This window comes from Oreochromis niloticus, linkage group LG8 (assembly GCF_001858045.2).
Source record: "Oreochromis niloticus isolate F11D_XX linkage group LG8, O_niloticus_UMD_NMBU, whole genome shotgun sequence".
Classification (NCBI taxonomy): domain Eukaryota; kingdom Metazoa; phylum Chordata; class Actinopteri; order Cichliformes; family Cichlidae; genus Oreochromis; species Oreochromis niloticus.
In genome coordinates, this window is record NC_031973.2 from 29,598,543 (window position 1) to 29,613,064 (window position 14,522).

The window sequence follows — 14,522 nt, forward strand, 5'->3', positions numbered from 1 at the left end:
CAGCCGAAGATAGCGTAGGCCCCGCTAGCTGTTCCCCGGCAGACCCCAAGCAGCTGGGGAAAGAGGGCGGCTGGGTGACGGTGAGGAGGAAGCATAGTCCTAAACAGAAGCCCCAGGTACACCACCAACCTGTTCATGTGTCTAACCGTTTTTCCCCACTTGGCGACACACCCGCCGGGGGTCAAACTCTGGTAATTGGTGATTCTGTTCTCAGACATGTGAAGCTAGAGACACCGGCAACCATAGTCAATTGTCTTCCAGGGGCCAGAGCAGGCGACATTGAAGGAAATTTAAAACTGCTGGCTAAGGGTAAACGTAAATACAGTAAGATCATAATTCACGTCGGCAGTAATGACACCGGGTTACGCCAATCGGAGGTCACTAAAATCAATATTGAATCGGTGTGTAACTTTGCCAAAACAATGTGGGACTCTGTAGTTTTCTCTGGTCCCCTCCCCAATCAGACCAGGAGTGACATGTTTAGCCGCATGTTCTCCTTAAATTGCTGGCTGTCTGAGTGGTGTCCCAGAAACGATGTGGGCTTCATAGATAATTGGCAAACCTTCTGGAGGAAACCTGGTCTTGTTAGGAGAGACAGCATCCATCCCACTTTGGATGGAGCCGCTCTCATTTTTAGAAATATGGACCAATTTATTAAACCCCCCAAAATATGACTATCCAGATTTGGGACCAGGAAGCAGAGTTGCAGTCCTACACGCCTCTCTGCAGCTTCTCTCCTCCTGCTATCCCCCCAAAAACCCATCTCCATAGAGACTGTGTCAGCTCCCAAACAGACAAAAAACAAACTAAAAACCAGCAATAAACAACTTAAACATAAAAAATTACAAAGAAAGAACAATACAGTATCCACATCTGAACCAAAGAGTAAAACAGTGAAATGTGGATTATTAAATATTAGGTCTCTCTCCTCCAAGTCTCTGTTAGTACATGACTTAATAATTGATCAACAAATCGATTTACTCTGCCTTACAGAAACCTGGTTGCAGCAGGATGATTATGTTAGTTTAAATGAATCAACACCCCCGAGTCATTCTAACTACCAGAAACCTCGAAGCACAGGCCGAGGGGGCGGTGTGGCAGCAATTTTTCACACCAGCCTATTAATTAACCAAAGACCAAGACAGACTTTTAATTCATTTGAAAGCCTGATGCTTAGCCTTGTCCAACCCAGCTGTAAAACTCAGAAACCAGTCTTACTTGTTATCATCTATCGTCCACCTGGGCCTTACACAGAGTTTCTCTCTGATTTCTCAGACTTTTTATCTGATTTAGTGCTCAGCTCAGATAAAATAATTATTGTGGGTGATTTTAACATCCATGTAGATGCTAAAAATGACAGCCTCAACATGGCATTTAATCTGTTATTAGACTCAATTGGCTTCTCTCAAAATGTAAAAGAACCCACCCACCACTTTAATCACACTCTAGATCTTGTTTTAACATATGGCATAGAAACTGAACATTTAACAGTGTTTCCTGAAAACCCTCTGCTGTCTGATCATTTCCTGATAACATTTACATTTACAATAATTGATTACACAGCAGTGGAGAGTAGACTTTATCACAGTAGATGTCTTTCTGAAAGCGCTGTAGCTAAGTTTAAGAATATAATCCACCCACTGTTATCATCTTCAATGCCCTGTACCAACATAGAGCAGAGCAGCTATCTGAACGCTACTCCAACAGAGGTCGATTATCTTGTTAATAATTTTACCTCCTCACTACGTACGACTCTGGATACTGTAGCTCCTGTGAAAACTAAGGCCTCAAATCCAAAGTCCCTGACTCCGTGGTATAATTCTCAAACACGTAGCCTAAAGCAGATGACTCGTAAGCTGGAGAGGAAATGGCGTGTCACAAATTTAGAGGATCATCATTTAGCCTGGAGAAATAGTTTGTTGCTCTATAAGAAAGCCCTCCGCAAAGCCAGAACATCTTACTATTCGTCACTGATTGAAGAAAATAAGAACAACCCCAGGTTTCTCTTCAGCACTGTAGCCAGGCTGACAAACAGTCAGAGCTCTACTGAGCCAACCATCCCTTTAACGTTAACTAGTAATGACTTCATGAACTTCTTCACAAATAACATTCTTATCATTAGAGAAAAAATTACCAATAATCATCCCACGGATGTAATATTATCTACAGCTACTTTTAGTACCATTGATGTTAAGTTAGACTCTTTTTCTCCAATTGATCTTTCTGAGTTAACTTCAATAATTACTTCCTCCAAACCATCAACGTGTCTTTTAGACCCCATTCCTACAAAACTGCTCAAAGAAGTCCTGCCATTAATTAATGCTTCAATCTTAAATATGATCAACCTATCTCTAATAATCGGCTATGTACCACAGGCCTTCAAGGTGGCTGTATTTAAACCTTTACTTAAAAAGCCATCTCTAGACCCAGCTGTCTTAGCTAATTATAGGCCAATCTCCAACCTTCCTTTCATATCAAACATCCTTGAAAGAGTAGTTGTCAAACAGCCAACAGATCATCTGCAGAGGAATGGCTTATTTGAAGAGTTTCAGTCAGGTTTCAGAGCTCATCACAGCACAGAAACAGCTTTAGAGAAGGTTACAAATGATCTTCTTATGGCCTCTGACAGTGGACTCATCTCTGTGCTTGTCCTGCTAGACCTTAGTGCTGCGTTCGATACTGTTGACCATAATATCCTATTAGAGCGACTAGAACATGCTGTAGGTATTACAGGTACTGCACTGCAGTGGTTTGTATCATATCTATCTAATAGACTCCAATTTGTACATGTAAATGGAGAGTCCTCCTCACACACTAAGGTCAATTATGGTGTTCCACAGGGTTCAGTGCTAGAATCAATTCTGTTTACATTATACATGCTTCCCCTAGGCAGTATCATTAGAAGACATAGCATAAATTTTCACTGCTATGCAGATGACACGCAGCTCTATCTGTCCATGAAGCCAGGTAACACACACCAATTAGTTAAACTGCAGGAATGCCTTAAAGACATAAAGACCTGGCTGGCCCCTAACTTTCTGCTTCTTAATTCAGATCAAACTGAGGTTATTGTACTCGGCCCTGAAAGTCTTAGAAATATGGTATCTAAGCAGATTCTTACTCTGGATGGCATTACCTTGGCCTCCAGTAATGCTGTGAGGAACCTTGGAATCATTTTTGACCAGGACATGTCCTTCAATGCACATATTAAACAAATATGTAAGACTGCTTTCTTCCATTTGTGCAACATCTCTAAAATTAGAAATATCCTGTCTCAGAGTGATGCTGAAAAACTAGTTCATGCATTTATTACTTCCAGGCTGGACTACTGTAATTCATTATTATCAGGATGTCCTAAAAACTCGCTGAAAACCCTTCAGTTAATCCAAAATGCTGCAGCAAGAGTCCTGACAGGGACTAGAAAGAGAGAGCAGATTTCTCCTGTTTTGGCTTCCCTTCATTGGCTTCCTGTTAAATCCAGAATTGAATTCAAAATCCTGCTCCTCACATACAAGGTCTTAAATAATCAGGCCCCATCTTATCTTAATGACCTTGTAGTACCATATCACCCTATTAGAGCACTTCGCTCTCGCTCTGCCGGCCTACTTGTTGTTCCTAGAGTATTTAAAAGTAGAATGGGAGGCAGAGCCTTCAGTTTTCAGGCCCCTCTTCTGTGGAACCAGCTTCCAGTTTGGATTCAGGAGACAGACACTATCTCTACTTTTAAGATTAGGCTTCAAACTTTCCTTTTTGCTAAAGCATATAGTTAGGGCTGGACCAGGTGACCCTGAATCCTCCCTTAGTTATGCTGCAATAGACATAGGCTGCCGGGGATTCCCATGATGCATTGAGTTTTTCCTTTCCAGTCACCTTTCTCACTCACTATGTGCTAATAGACCTCTCTGCATCGAATCATACCTGTTATTAATCTCTGTCTCTCTTCCACAGCATGTCTTTCATCCTGTTTTCCTTCTCTCACCCCAACCGGTCGCAGCAGATGGCCGCCCCTCCCTGAGCCTGGTTCTGCCGGAGGTTTCTTCCTGTTAAAAGGGAGTTTTTCCTTCCCACTGTCGCCAAAGTGCTTGCTCACAGGGGGTCATATGATTGTTGGGTTTTTCTCTGTACCTATGAAGCGCCTTGAGGCGACTTTTGTTGTGATTTGGCGCTATATAAATAAAATTGAATTAAATTGAATTGAATTGAATAGATGAGTCCACTGTCAGAGGCCATAAGAAGATCATTTGTAACCTTCACTAAAGCTGTTTTTGTGCTGTGATGAGCTCTGAAACCTGACTGAAACTCTTCAAATAAGCCATTCTTCTGCAGATGATCTGTTAGCTGTTTGACAACTACTCTTTCAAGGATGTTTGATATGAAAGGAAGGTTGGAGATTGGCCTATAATTAGCTAAGACAGCTGGGTCTAGAGATGGCTTTTTAAGTAAAGGTTTAAATGCTGCCAGTAACGGTAGGACTTCTTTGAGCAATCTGGCAGGATTGGGGTCTAAAAGACATGTTGATGGAGTAGAGGAACTAATTAGTGAAGTTAACTCAGAAACATTTAAATTTTATTTGTGAAGAACAAAGAGTGATTTAAAGGACCCCTATGAAGATCGAGGGAAAAGTTCACTCTGCCCAGAAAGGGTTACCAGGGCCCCATCCTGGAGCCAGGCCCGGGGAGGGTGCTCGAGGGCAAGTCTCTGGTGGCTGGGCCTTAGTCAATGTGGCATGGCCAGCACAGTCCGAAAAAGGGCCATGGACCCATCCTCCTGTATGCTCACCACCCGTAGAAGTTGCCCTAGGGCTTGGGTGCAATATGTGTCGGGCGGGACCGATCCCCGGCTACCGAGACTGGTGACATGGAATGTCACCTCTCTGGTGACAGGGAGGGGGCCTGAGTTAGTGCTTGAAGTTGAGAGGTACGAGCTACATATAGTTGGTTTCACATCAACACACGACTTCGGCTCTGCAACCAGTCTTCTGGAGAGGGGCTGGACTCTAGTCTGGATTTGCCCTTGGTGAGGGACAGTGGGCTGGTGTGGGTATTCTAGTATCTCCTCAGCTTGCTCCCTGTGCATTGGGGTTTCTCCTGGTGGACGAGAGGGTAATTTCTCTGCACCTTTGGGTTGGGAACGGGTTCTGACTGTCGTCTGCGCTTATCAGCGAACGATGGTTCAGAGTACCCGTCCTTCTTGGAGTCCCTCAGCGGGGTGCTTGAGGGTGCTCCACATGGGGACTCTGTTGTCCCACTGGGAGAGTTCAACACTGATGGGAGCAATGACAGTAATTCCTGGAGGGACATGACTGGGAGATTCGGCCTGCTAGATCTGAACCTGAGCGGTGTTTTGTTACTGGACTTCTGTGCAAACCACACTTTGTCCATAACAAACACCATGTTTGAACATAAGGGTTTTCATAAGTACATGTGGCAATAGGACACTCTAGGGCGCAAGTTAATGATCAATTTTGTAATTGTATCATTGGATCTGGGGCCATATGTTTTGGACACTCGGGTAAAGAGAGGGGCTGAGCTGTCAACTGGTCCACACCTGGTGGTGAGTTGGATCAGGTGGCGGGGGAGAATGCTGAACAGACCTGGTGTGCCTAAACGTATAGTGAGGTGTGAGGAGTGAGTTGTTCCCTGTCGTTGTGATAACCACTGAACCAAATGGTGGACACCAGATGTGAAGAGAGCCACCAGATTGAAGAAGGAGTCCTATTGGGCTTGGCTAGCCTGTTGGACTTTGGAGGCAGCTGATAGGTACTGACAGACCAAGCAGAATGCTGCTTGGGCAGTAGCTGAAGCAAAAACTCGTGTGGGGGAGGAGTTTGGAGAGGCCATGTAAAAGGCTGCCTCAAAGAGATCCTGACAAACCGTCAGGCAACTCAGGAGGGGAAAGGACTCTACTATATAGTGCGGGTGGAGCGCAGCTGAGTTCAAGTGAGAACATTGTTGGGCGGTGTGAGGAACACTTCACGGACCGAGATCCCACTGGCACATCTTCCATGGAGGAAGCAGAGTCTGGGGACAAGGAGGACAAGTCGTCTGTCTCTGGGGATGAGGTCACTGAGGCAGTTACCTAAATTTCTGACCAATGTTGAGTGCAGATCAGGGGTGGTACCTCTAGATTGGCAGACCTTCTTTAAGAAGGGGGGCCTTATACAACCGTTGCAAGAGCTTAGTCCACATAGCCAGCAATAAGTCAGAGTCATTTCCAGTGGGTGATGGACTCTGCGAGGGCTGCCCTTTGTCAACAATTCTGTTCATAATTTTTATGGACAGAATTTCTAGGTGTAGCCTAGAAAGGCTTCCCCTTGGGTGGTCTCAGAATCTCATCTCTGCTTTTCGCAGACGATGTGGTTCTGTTGGCTTCATCAGGTGATGGCCATTCACAGCCGAATGTGAAGCGGTAGGAATGAGAATCAGCACCTCCAAATCTGAGGCCATGGTCCTCAGCTGGAAAAGGGTGGAGTGCCCACTCTGGGTCAGGGGAGAGTCCCTACCCCAAGCGAAGGAGTTTAAGGATCTTGGGGTCTTGTTCACAAGTAACAGGAGAAGGGAGATGGAGATTGATAGACAGATTGGTGCTGTGGCTGCAATGATGTCCGTCGTGTTGGAGAGAGAGCTGAGTATAAAAGCGAAGCTCTCAATTTACCGGTCAATCTACATCCCTACCCTCACCTATGATCATGAGCTGAGGGTAATAGTAGAAAGAACAAGATTGCACATACAACCGCTGGAAATGAGCTTCCTTTGAAGGGTGGCTGGCTTCTCCATTAGAGATAGGGTGAGGAGTTCGGCCATGCAGGAGGGGCTCAGAGTAGAGCGACTATTCCTCCACATTGAAAGGAGCAGTTGAAGTGGTTCAGGCATCTGACAGAGATGCCTCTTGGACACCTCTTGTGTAAGGTGTTCAGGGATAGTCTCACTGGGAGGAGGCCCCGGGGCAGACTCAGGACATGCCGGAGAGATTATATCTCTCGGCTGGCCTGGGAACACCTTGTACCCTACCACCACATTAAAGGAATGCTTGGCTCAACAGAGCTCCGATTTTTTTTGTCAGTCTGGCTACAGTGCTGACGAGAAACCGATCAATGGTACTTGAAATTGTACTTGCTCATAGGTGCTCAAATGATAATTGAGATTCTCTCTCCAGTAGTGTAGGATCTTTCTCTTGCAAAATCAAAAGCACCTTCAGAAAACTTTTGTCAAAAAGTACAATATAAATAAAACTGAAGTGAATCTGAAGCTCCACGTTAAGGTTTAGACCAGGGGTGTCAAACTCATTTCACATTGCGAGCCACATACAGCCCATTTTGAACTCAAGCGGGCCGGACTAGTGAAACTTCTTTTTCTGTCAGTGAAATAATAATAAACAATACATATTTAACTGTTTTCTCTACATGATGAAGGAAAATCTGCTGTGACAAAAAAGGAAATCTTCAGCATGACTCTTTGAACTTTAACTGTACAAAATAAATGTGTAAAATTACAGAAAAAGTTTTGGTAGCTCATTGTCCAGTTTTTAAAAAAATTTTTTTGTAGTTATGAAAAAAAAGGGAAATTTCAATAGAAACTTTTCTGTTTTTGCAGTGTTTTTTAATTTGGCATAATTTGTGAAAGTTGAAATTTCTTTGGTATTTAACAGCAGAAATAAATCTTTATTGTCAGAGGTCATTTCTGGGGGACAAAAAGAGCGACTGACAACAGTGCACACAGCAGTGGATTGGTGCATATTAAGCAAGCAAATAATGCAGAAAATAAAGATTTTTGGCAGGAATTAAAACAAACTGAGAGATAGAGCTGTGCAGGAATTTATTGAGGTGAAAGGAAGAAAGGAAAAGTACGAATGAATTCATTACAATGTTATTCAAAGATGAAGTGTAGTTGGATCTTCTTTGCTGCTGGTTCAGTGAAACCTGCAGTTTCAGAATCAGTAAAATCTCACCACCTGAAAGCATGTCCATGTGTGTTTTGCCACGCTTTGTGTTTACATCTTCTTGCAGAATCTGTTTACCTGCTCTTTAATCATTTGCTGTTTTAGCTGTTTGGTAGTTGTTGAAATGGTTTTGTGGGCTTTTAGGTGAGATTCTGACGTTTCTGTGGATACCACACGTCTATATTGGAATAACAGATCTGACGGTTCATCCTGTTAAACTACGTTCTCGCTTTCGCCTCCGGTCCCAGTGGCATTGGGTTCCAACAAGTTAATAGTGTATTACTTAATTACTGTGTGTAGTATGAATGGTCATAAGGGAGGTTTTTATCAGTAGGAAAAGCTGTAAAACTTAAAAATACAGCTAAAAGTCCAAAACCTATGCTTGTGCTTGTTTTTGATTAGCAGCAGATCAAACAGGTTAAGAATAAAAATGGCTTCAAGTGGTCTCTTCCTCACTCACTTATTGGGACCGCTGTCGATCCTGCACTTCTCCACAACTGGTGCTGGTACATTAAATTCTGTTCAACAAGGTGCATGAGCGCACAGGGGAAGTATGGGAGGAGGTTGGGTTGGACAATCCAGTGCTAGGAATACATATGGACTAATAGGCTGCTTTCAGTGCTTCTAGGGCCAGTGTGCAGTGACTGGTCTGTAGTCTGTACAATTATATCGAGAAAAGAAAAAAAATCATATTAACCCATTGGCTACCAAATGTGTCAACCCACTGGGCAAATGCACAGTATGCAAGATTACCAGTCCACCCATGACACGAAGAATACTACAATCCTACTGTCATCTTAAAAAAATAGCAAAGATTCATTGTTTGTCAAAGTGTACGGCAGGTAAGTATAGTGCAGAAGCCGCCCGGAGGAACATGTCGCTGATAGGACAGTAATTACTGTTAGGCAGCAGGAATGAGCTGTGATGACAATGACAGAAGTGAAGGACTGCAAGAGAAACGCAGGAAATGGGACAAATACAATCAGAACGAACATTTTATGTTTGTTTGTGGTGTGTTAATGAAAGTTTTATTACATTGCACTTACCTTGGAGCCTCGTTCATTAAAAATAATCTCCACGTCTAAAATCTTCCCAAATTGCTGAAGAAAGGAAGAAGGGAAAAAGGTGGGCGGGGCAAAAAGACAGAAAGAAAGAGGGAGAAAATAATTAGACTATAACACAAGAAATACTTTATTTATGTTTAGGAAAATCCTCTACTGCTTTCTCCAGCTGGAAAATTAAGTATTTTAAAACCATCTTTAAAAAAAAAGACAAGTAGTCTGTACCAATAATAGCATTAGGAAATTATCCATTCACTCTTAGTGCTTTTTAATGATGTGTTTGCTTGGTCATGGTAATAAAGAGGTTTGAGTGAATATGTCTGCACACAAGAAAAACGAGCACTGTGGATAGGTAGTGGGCAGTTGAGTAGCAACATCCCATCATGGCTATCTGTTTTCTTAGTATGCATACCACCAACTGCCTGCCAGATCTCACCTAATCATGCATTTGGCTTCTACAGCTTATCTTCAGATCTAAGTAATAGTTTTAATTAGCTCCATGTTTCATTTTATTTGGCTAATTGCTGTGAACTGACTGCTACACACTCGGACACACTGATGACTGTGGTGATATCAGTGTGGTGTGGTGTGGTGTCTGTGAAATATAAATACACTAAACATGTAAACACACCAGTATCTGCTGCAGGAACAACTCTAATTTTAGCTATTCTTGGCTAGGCTGTACAAAAGCGAGTTAGGAAAACATGTAATTAATTCGAACTGTAAAGTATTTTGGGCTGATTTATGGGCCATGACCAATCCACTACAATAGAATTCTAAACCACTTTTTAAAAACAACAGTGGACAAAATGCTGTATGAGGCACTAAAAGAACACAGGGCAAAACAACACAAACAATAATAAATACAAGGTAAGATCACACTATGATGTGTAACAGTTAAGGTAAGGAGGTAAGTAGCAACCAAGTCCCGCTAATCAAATACACTTCATTAATTGATCCTCAGCAAGTGTGAGCACCTCTATAGCAACAGAAGTCTGGAGCATTCAGTTATGTCAACACAGTGCCACAATCTTCCCAGGAGTGGATGTCCTTGCCAATTTTCCCCAGGTTCACACTGTGCGATAACAGTTAATTAAATGTATAATCTACATTATAAAAGTGAATATTTTTGAATTAACAGTGCATTGAAATCATGATTCTCATTGCAATAGCTCTCAGTTTTAATAGGCTTAAAAAATAAAAAAATAAAAATTAAATGTTCGGCTTATATTGTTTGGAAGGGTTATAAAGACAAGGCCTCTTCACTATAAAGAAGGTAATGGTGGACTTGCTTAGGTTTGCAAAGCTGAAAAGTGCCACCTTTGGAGCAAACTGAACACAAGATATTAGCACAAACACTTCATACCAGCGACTGAGCACAGTGGTGGAAGGGTGATGATTTGAGCTTGAGTTTAGCCACTGGAGCTCAGCACTTTGAAGTCACTGAGTCAAGTCTGATCTTTTCTGTATACTGAAGTATTCTAGAGTCAAATATGAGGCCATCTGGGCCAGTTAAAGCTTGGCCCAGGTTGGATCATGAAACAGGAAAACTAGCCAAATCACAGCCACAAATCTACTACAGAATGGTTAAAAAAAAGATAAGAATCAATGTTACTATGGCCCAGTCAAATGCAGATCTCAACCTGATTGAAATGTTGCAGCAGGACCTTAAGAGAGCTGTGAATTAACACAAACAGATAAAGCTAAAAACAAAAAACTGGAGCAAAACTTTAACAAAGAGTGAGCCAAAATTCCTGGTAACATGCGGATGGACGCAGTCACACTAAGACATGCACACCAATGAATATTTAGTATGCAATGCAATTAAGGAGAATCATTTCAGGACTCTAAGATCCCTCATCGGGGGTTCAATGGGGATGTGATGAGCAACACTAGAGGACAACTTCAAGCCAATTGCCAAAAGCCAAACTTCAAAGTCAGAGTTTAAGCCAAGTCCTGAGGAGTCAGCTAAATTGGAAGAACAAGTTCATGCCTATGGCTTGGAAGTCATTAGATACCCTGCTGAGATACAGTTTTTTCTGAATGCTTAAACCCTAACTGTGATTCTTATAGCACAATTTCTAAAACTATTAATACTTATGGCAAAACCACTCACTGAGTTTGCCAAACTAAAAGCACAAACACTGCTTTGCACTCAGTTTGCCATTTTGTAACACACACTTTGCAAACCTGTAGCTACAATCCACTGCACAGCAGTCTTTTTGCAGAACTGTAAACACAACTCACGGCTTAAAACTCAATTTGCAAATAATCAACACACTCCTAGCAAAACTATACACATTTATGGCCATTATTTACACTATTTTGCCAACTGTCTGGCACACTGTCACATGTGAAAACTCTTTTAGATAATTAGTTCAGTTTGCAATCTGCCTAAGCACTATAATACAGGTAAGCTGTGTGTGTGGAGTACAGTGGAGGGAGCAGGAAGAGGACGTGGAGGTGAAGAAGTAGGACGAAGAGGACGACAAGGACAAGGAGGAGCAACAGGAGGACGAGGAGGGGGGAGAGGAAGGGTAAGAAGAGTAAGAAATAGAATTGCTGATGACATCAGAGTTACAATAGTGGACCATGTAATCAACCGTGGAGTGACCCTGAGGGAAGCTGGCCAACGGGTTCAGCCTAACTCGAGCCGCTACACTGTAGCAAGCATCATAAGGACATTTTGAAATGAGAGTCGGTTAGTACAGTCACTTGGCACTAAGATTTGTAGCACTGCCATGCTAATGAGAAACACAACAATACCATAGATGTAAAATTCCAGAAGATATTTTCCCCTGTGCCTTGGACTAGAGCAGCGCTCCCCAACTCCCGGGCCTCGGACCGGTACCGGTCCGTGAGTCGTTTGGTACTGGGCCGCGAGAGTTGAGGCTCAGGTGTGAAATGTATGGTTTCCAGGGTTGTTATCGGTTTTCAGGGTTATTTTGTTATCGTTTTTATCGTTAACTCGCTTTTCCTGGGTCTTTTCACGTGTGTTATGAATAAATCGTCTTTTTTTTGGTACCGGTACTAGTTTTATTTTGTTGTGTTTATCCGCGACACCTTAAAGGCCGGTCCGTGAAAATATTGTCTGGCATAAACTGGTCCGTGGCACAAAAAAGGTTGGGGACCGCTGGACTAGAGGACATTTCATGTGATGTAGACGAAATTTTGTGGCCAGATCCACAGAGACGACATGATGTAGACTGATTTCTTTTTTTTCCTCAGTGAAATTACTATTTCGTCTTGACTTGGAAATAAACACTTGTGTTTGTTTTGATGTGTGTGAATAAACACCAGTACTTGAAGTTTGGATCCCTCTATGCTTACGGATCTATGACAAAAGTATGAGCTCAAACTGACATAGCCTACCTTGTGCACAGAGAAAGCAAAAGCCAGATGTGTTTTTCATTCATACCATCAGTGTGTAGTTGGTGGATTGTGTGCTTATTAATTTGATGGCTTGTGTTTACTGTCTGATACAAAAATACCATTTTTACAAAGGTGTGGTGAGTGTGGGGCGATCGTGGCTCAAGAGTTGGGAGTTCGCCTTGTAATCGGAAGGTTACCGGTTCGAGCCCCGGCTCGGACAGTCTCGGTCGTTGTGTCCTTGGGCAAGACACTTCACCCGTTGCCTACTGGTGGTGGTCAGAGGGCCCGGTGGCGCCAGTGTCCGGCAGCCTCGCCTCTGTCAGTGCGCCCCAGGGTGGCTGTGGCTACAACGTAGCTTGCCATCACCAGTGTATGAATGTGTGTGTGAATGGGTGAATGACTGGATATGTAAAGCACTTTGGGGTCCTTAGGGACCATAAAGGCGCTATATAAATACAGGCCATTTACCATTTAAGCAAAGGTTATTCGCTTTTACAAGAAAATTACAATGTTTTGCTGATTGGGTGAAGAGTTTTCTTATTTGTGTGTAGAGTTTTGCAAAAATAGCCAACAGTTACAAAAAATGTGCTCAAGCCATCAGAAAAAACTGTAATAAACTGGTCAAAGAAGGAGATAGAAGCCACTGACATCAAGACAAGAAAGCTCCTTATCATGCTTGGAGGATTTCATCCCAAATCCAGCACCCTCAGGAGGCCAAGGACTAGTCAGTGTAGGAACCACTGTCCAGGATGAAACTGCAAAGATTCATGAGTACATCAGGAAGATGCCCACAATACCTCAGGGAGCAGAAACTCGAGAAAGAAGAGGAGCAAGAATAAGAACCATCATGGAAAGCCACGCCCCTGCATGGCATGTACCACCAGCAGACTGAAGAAGTGGCTGATACTGAAAAATCTGATGGATGATTGCCAGGATGATTGCCGGTTCGAGCCCCGGCTTGGACAGTCTTGGTTGTTGTGTCCTTGGGTAAGACACTTCACCCGTTGCCTACTGGTGGTGGTCAGAGGGCCCGGTGGCGCCAGTGTCCGGCAGCCTCGCCTCTGTCAGTGCGCCCCAGGGTGGCTGTGGCTACAATGTAGCTTGCCATCACCAGTGTGTGAATGGGTGGATGAATGGGTGGATGACAGGTTGTGTAAAGCGCTTTGGGGTCCTTAGGGACTAGAAAAGCGCTATACAAATACAGGCCATTTACCATGATTGGACAAAGCTGGACTGAAGCTGAGGACATACTAATGCTAAAAGTTCTAACATACATCTTCCAGCAGAGCCAATGTTCTAATCAGCCCACAGAGAATGGATAACAATGCAAGCTAAAATTTTCAAATGACTGTCATAATGTTCATGCATCAACCAGAAGTATCAGAAAACAGCACAGCCACTTACTGAAACTGAACAGAAGCTCTAAAAATATGTTAGGTGTGTCTCTCTCCTCCATCTAGCCTTTGATTTTCTATTTTCCCTATGTTGCCATGTTATAGTATATGGGGCGATCGTGGCTCAAGAGTTGGCAGTTCTTCTTGCAATCGGAAGGTTGTCAGTTTGAGCCCCGGCTCGACCAGTCTCGATTGTTGTGTCCTTGGGTAAGACACTTCACCCGTTGCCTACTGGTGGTGGTCAGAGGGCCCGGTGGCGCCAGTGTCCGGCAGCCTCACCTCTGTCAGTGCGCCCCAGGGTGGCTGTGGCTACAATGTAGCTGCCATCACCTGTGTGTGAATGTGTGTGTGAATGGGTGGATGACTGAACGTGTAAAGCACTTTGGGGTCCTTAGGGACTAGTAAAGCGCTATACAAATACAGGCCATTTATAGTTCATTGTTTTTTAGATTCTCCTTTTGTCTTCACCACTGTGTTTAAGTCTCCCTTACCCTTCACGGTTTTCATGTCTGCATCCTGTTATGTTTCCCGTTTTATTTTAAAGAGGTCTGGTGTCCCATGTTCAGTGTGTTTGGTTTCACTTTCCCTGTGGCATCATTAAGTTCATTCTATTCAAGTGTTTCCACTTCCCCGATCACCTCCTGTGTGCATTTAGTCTGTGTGTTTTCATTCATTCCTCGTCCGATCGTCTGCTATCTTGCCATGCCATGTTCCCAGGTCTTCATGCCAAGTTGTCACGTTTATGGTTTTTCATGTT

The 14,522-nt window shown here is 43.3% G+C and overlaps 2 protein-coding genes across 20 annotated transcripts in view; one reads left to right on the top strand and one right to left on the bottom strand.

The window, feature by feature from the left end:
- The window catches only part of LOC100707149 (carbonic anhydrase-related protein 10), a 1,009,504-nt gene that overhangs the window by 219,355 nt on the left and 775,627 nt on the right, over positions 1-14,522 (top strand). The gene's annotated exons all lie outside the window — the stretch shown is intronic.
- Positions 1-14,522, bottom strand: part of rbfox3a (RNA binding fox-1 homolog 3a) — a 181,046-nt gene that overhangs the window by 57,708 nt on the left and 108,816 nt on the right. For all 17 annotated transcript variants that reach the window (XR_003221466.1, XR_003221463.1, XR_003221465.1 and 14 more), the window contains one exon: positions 8,985-9,038. Coding sequence is in view for 13 of the 17 variants with exons in the window: in XM_025910026.1 (XP_025765811.1) it covers positions 8,985-9,038 (54 nt within the window). In the remaining 4 variants the exon portion in view is untranslated. The remainder of the gene's footprint in view (positions 1-8,984; positions 9,039-14,522) is intronic.